The 4,659-nt window shown below is 48.9% G+C and overlaps 1 protein-coding gene across 1 annotated transcript in view; it reads left to right on the forward strand.

The window, feature by feature from the left end:
- Positions 1-548: 548 nt before the first annotated feature.
- Positions 549-4,659, forward strand: part of Plekha8 (pleckstrin homology domain containing A8) — a 58,967-nt gene continuing 54,856 nt past the window's right edge. The window contains exon 1 of the mRNA XM_005360836.2: positions 549-794. Coding sequence (XP_005360893.1) covers positions 755-794 — 40 coding nt within the window. The 5' untranslated portion in view covers positions 549-754. The remainder of the gene's footprint in view (positions 795-4,659) is intronic.

Here is a 4,659-nt window from a genome sequence, read left to right on the forward strand (position 1 = left end):
ATTTGGGTTGTATCTTTGTCAACATTTTCTTTTCACTTAACCTGTGATTAACACTTTTCTTGGCTAAAAATCCTGACAATAGTGCAATTTCACACTTTCTTGTGCATAGGCATTCCCCTTAGGGAGCTTGTGAAAATGCAATTTTTTTTTTTGATCCAAAAGTCTGGAACCCGGGCGAGATTGAATTTTTAAGAGAACCCTAGATGAAGTCAATGCCAGCGGACCAAAGAGGCCCTGCGCTTTGAATAGCATCTCACACTGGAGTGCATCCGGAAACGCACTACAGACTCGTCTCATCCGGGTCTCAGTCCGAATCATCCTACACTGATCATCTTGATATTAAAAGCTGGACCCCTGGAGACTAGAGCCCAGGAATGAACCGCCACTACCCACGTCCGCAACCGCGCCTCACCCTCCCGAGAGCCCCAAGGCGCCGCGGCCAAAACCCCGGCGTGGAATTGGGAGCGTGCGCGCGGCGCAGTGAGCATGCGCGAGCGCGTCGGGGCGGGCGCTGTGGGCTCGGTGGCCACGGTAAGGCGCCAGCGGCCGTCGCTCCAGGGGCCGCGCCTCCCTCGCCTCGCTCCGCCGGCCGCTCCGCCTAGTCCACGCCGACCGCGCCTGGCGCAGGCGCAGACCCCCGACCAGAAGCGGGTGCTCCTCGGCTGTCGCGGTGACCCCGCCCCCGGGCCCGGGATGTGAGGCCAGTCCGGTGTCCCCCGCGGCGGGCCGGGGCGGCGAGGGGCCGGCGGGCGCCATGGAGGGCGTGCTGTACAAGTGGACCAACTACCTGAGCGGTGAGTGCCGGCCTCCTTGTACGCGCTGCGCCAGGCGGCGCCCTCCGCCGGCTCGCGGCTGGGACCGGGATTGGAGTGCTACCGGCAACCCGGGCCCGCGGCGGGGACACCCCAATCTCGCAAATGGGGCGGGGGGTGGCCTCGCCTGGGCCCTAAGCCAGTTGCAGGGTGCCGAGCGAGTGCCAGCAGCCGCTGGTATTTTAGAGTCTCCAGGCAGACACTCTCTATGCACCTTCAGGGTCATCCGCCTGCTTACCGAGGTAGCGGAACTCCAGCTCCGCAGTCCGAAACCACGAAGTGTGAGCTGGCGTTCGGCTTTTCTCTCCGAGTATTTCTTTTGTTTCAGACTCTGTCATAAAATGAATGCAGATATTAGCAACCGTGTCCTTGCCTTGCCCAGCACTATGGCTTAAAATAGCACCCTGCCTCCTTCTAGCTGTTGGAAGCACTTTCCTCAACTATCTAGAAGTTAGAACTGTTCCTCAGCCTTAAAGATGGTTCTCAGGGAGCATTGTTTTCATCCGAGCAGCCACTATTTAATAAATTGTTTGTTCTATGAACTGTACTGGGTGCGTTTTTAAAGTTAAACTTTTTATTATGGAAAAATGGGTAACATTGAACGTGTCAGTGAGAATACAGAAACCAGAAATCTGCCCAGCTAGAATTGGAGTTTCCCCACGCTTTGATGGGACAGTTCTGTTGTAAGGACAGACATGGCTGCGAGGAGTTGGCCCAGTACCTTTGAGGAGGTCACAGCACTGCACGGGCGGAAGTACACCTGTTGGCGTGTAGAAATTTCTCTCTCTCTCTCTCTCTCTCTCTCTGGCTAGTGCAGTAATTAGCACTGAGTTATTTGTTTGCCCTTTAATCACTGTCGGAGGGAGTGATGGGAGGTGTTGCCCTTAAAAAGACCTGGCTTTTACTTCACAGATCTTCGGAGCCCTCTGCAGAGAGATTAGGTTAGGTGTGGATTACTCAAAGCTGAGCTTCAGTTTGTTGAATTCTGAGAGCCTATTAGCGTGCTGTTTATCTGCAGAGAGGAGGCCAGGCCATTCATTCACCTTTTGAGGTTGTCCTAAACTCTGAGAGGTAGGTATGCATTTTAATCATCAATCCCTGAGTCAACTACGCCCCCAACCAACAAACTCACACCTCATTTTCTTCTCCAGCCCCAACTTAATCCCCTTCTTCCTTTCCCTCCCCTTTCAGTGTGGGAAGTTTTGATAGTAACTCTCCCCTCTTCTGTATCCTTTATGCCAACATTTTTCTAGAAGAGTCTTTGGGAATCTTGGTTCTGGGCTGCCCATGTCATCCGTTTTGATGTTGAGTCTACTCTTTTCTTCCCTGAGTAAGAGCTCTTAGAACTGTTGAGTGGTTCCTGGATGAAGCCTGAGGATGGGCACTGGAGTCATTGCTTTTGTTCTTTTGGCTTGCGTGCCCCTTGCCCTTCATTAAAGGTCCTCACTCCACTGGCTTCTCTTCTGGATATGCTGAGAACTGTGGCTCAGCACACTGTCTTCCATTAGAGGATGAACTTACTTTGGAAGAGAATGGCACTGGCTTAGGAAGGCCCTAAGGGTCCCTGTTTCCTCTGGTCTTCTTTGCTGTTGGTCTCCCACAGTTGCCAGTGTGTGTGTGCATGAGGAGCTTTGGTGGAGGCATTACTACCTTCTTTCTTCTGAAGCTTTTGTTTCACACTTTATTGTGTTGATGTTCACCCTGCTTCCCCTTCTCTAATTCCTGCCATATCCTCCCTTTCTACCCTCACTCCGCACACAAAGTGAGCTTCTCCTCTCCCTTCTCCTCCAGCTAGTGTTGCCCAAATACTCTCCAGAGGGGGCCTGCCAGGGATCATACCGTCAAGGAAAGCTGACTCTCCCTCTCCTAGTGTCTACGAAATGCCACTAGTTCCTCAGTTGTTGCTGGGATTTTGTCTAGCTTGAGCTTGCGCAAGTCTTGTGGGTGTTGTCACAATCACTGAGTGCTTATGAGCAACTGTCATGTTGTGCCCGGAAAACATTTGTTTCCTTGTTGTTATCTACATCCTTGGATTTTATAATCTTTTCACCTACTCTTCCACTAAGTTCCCTGAGCCTTAGGAGTAGGGTGTGATATGTTTTGTGCCATTTAGGATTGAGCACTCCAGGCTCTTAATTCTCTATCCATTGACCATTTGAGGGTCTCTGTGTTAATTGCTATCCACAATGATGAGAAACTTCTCTGGTTAGTATTAAGCAATGTACTGATCTATGGACGCAGAAATAAGCCATTAAAAGTTGGTTTAATGCTGTGTCCGTTTATCAGAATAGCAATACTAGATTGTCCTCTTGGGCCTGTCACCTATCCAACCACAAATGAGTTCCATTTCACAGAGCAGGCTTTAGAATCAATCAGAAGACATTTAGTTATGTCCCTAATGTTTATGCCACTGTTGCACGTGGGCTTATCTTGTCCTTGTCAAGCCCATCACTACTGTAGCTCCAAGAGATCACAGCTGAGTGAGACTGAAGATTGCATCTTTCCCCTACTAGAGTGCACAGCACCTTCCAGCACTAGGAAAGCTAGCCAGTAGGTTGAATACCAGTTTGATCACTGTGTTCTGTGACTCAAATATGTGGTGTATGAAGCTTATTTTAAAAACTTTTTTTCTTATAGTTTACATATAGTTGTTTAAAAATATATAACCTGAGGTTTCTTGTGATATTTTCTCCAAGACAAGCTCATAACTTATCCGTTTTATGTAGCTTGGGTATTTCTGCTTGTGAAAAGCTTAAGAGATACTGGGTGTCTGGCGCAGGGTGTGGTAATGCATGCCTTTAATTCCAGCACCCAGGAGGCAGGCAGCTGAATCTTTGTGAATTCCAAGGCCAGCCTGGTCTGCATAGAGTGTTCCAGGACAGCCAGAGCTACATAGTGAAACCCTGTCTTAAACAAACAAACAAGAAGGAGGTGTCGAATTTGAGTGGAGAAACTTTAGACTATCCATTCACCCATTGATGAATGTATTAATTTCTCTTTTGTGATACCAGGGATCAACCCAGGTCTCATGTTGCTGGGTACATGTTTTTACCCTCTGCGACCCCCTGATGATGACTTCATTTGCCAACTACTTGTTCATAGGCACTATGCTAGAACAGGGGAAGTAATGTTCAACAGGCAGACAGCTCTCCTGCCCTGCTGTGCCTGTAGTCTGGCCAGTAAGGAAGATTGGGTTAGTTAGAAGCAGGCTCCAAATGTGTGTGGTGGGCTTGGGACACCTAGGAAGTGGTCTGGTGCTTAGGGAAAACTGCTTTAGTAAGTTGAACCAGAAGGTAAGTCAACCTAACTAGGCACGTGGGCCGAGAGCTGTGCATGGAAGACAGCGTGAAAGAATTTGTGACACAGGAGATGCGTGGGGGCTTCAGACAAGATAGGGACTGGGAGTCTGTGGAGAGAAGAGAATCCATCTGACGGAGACAACAGATGTGCTAGGGTATTGGGAAGCCTTACTATGGCCTGTGTAAGTCGTGTGGTCTGGTGTGGTGTGGTGTGAGTGTTTATGTGCACGCACAAGTATGCATGTATGTGAAATCTAAATGAGTTGCTCTACTTGCATCATACTATGTTTTCCAGCTACAAGTCTGGGGTCATAGCTCACTGGAAAAGCTTACCTACCATGCATAAAAGAGCCAAGTATTTTGTTTTTGCCAGGTAGACTAGTGACACATGCCTGTAATCCTAGCACTCAGGATCTTGAGACATGGTACCAGCCTAGGCTTCATAGTAAGACCTTCTCTCACTACTGTATCTACTGCACTTACTGTGTTTTGACAAGCCCTGAGGAGTTTTTTGGGTTTTTTTCTTTTTCTTTTTTTTTTTTTTTTTT

Source organism: Microtus ochrogaster, linkage group LG3 (assembly GCF_000317375.1).
Source record: "Microtus ochrogaster isolate Prairie Vole_2 linkage group LG3, MicOch1.0, whole genome shotgun sequence".
NCBI classification, from domain to species: domain Eukaryota; kingdom Metazoa; phylum Chordata; class Mammalia; order Rodentia; family Cricetidae; genus Microtus; species Microtus ochrogaster.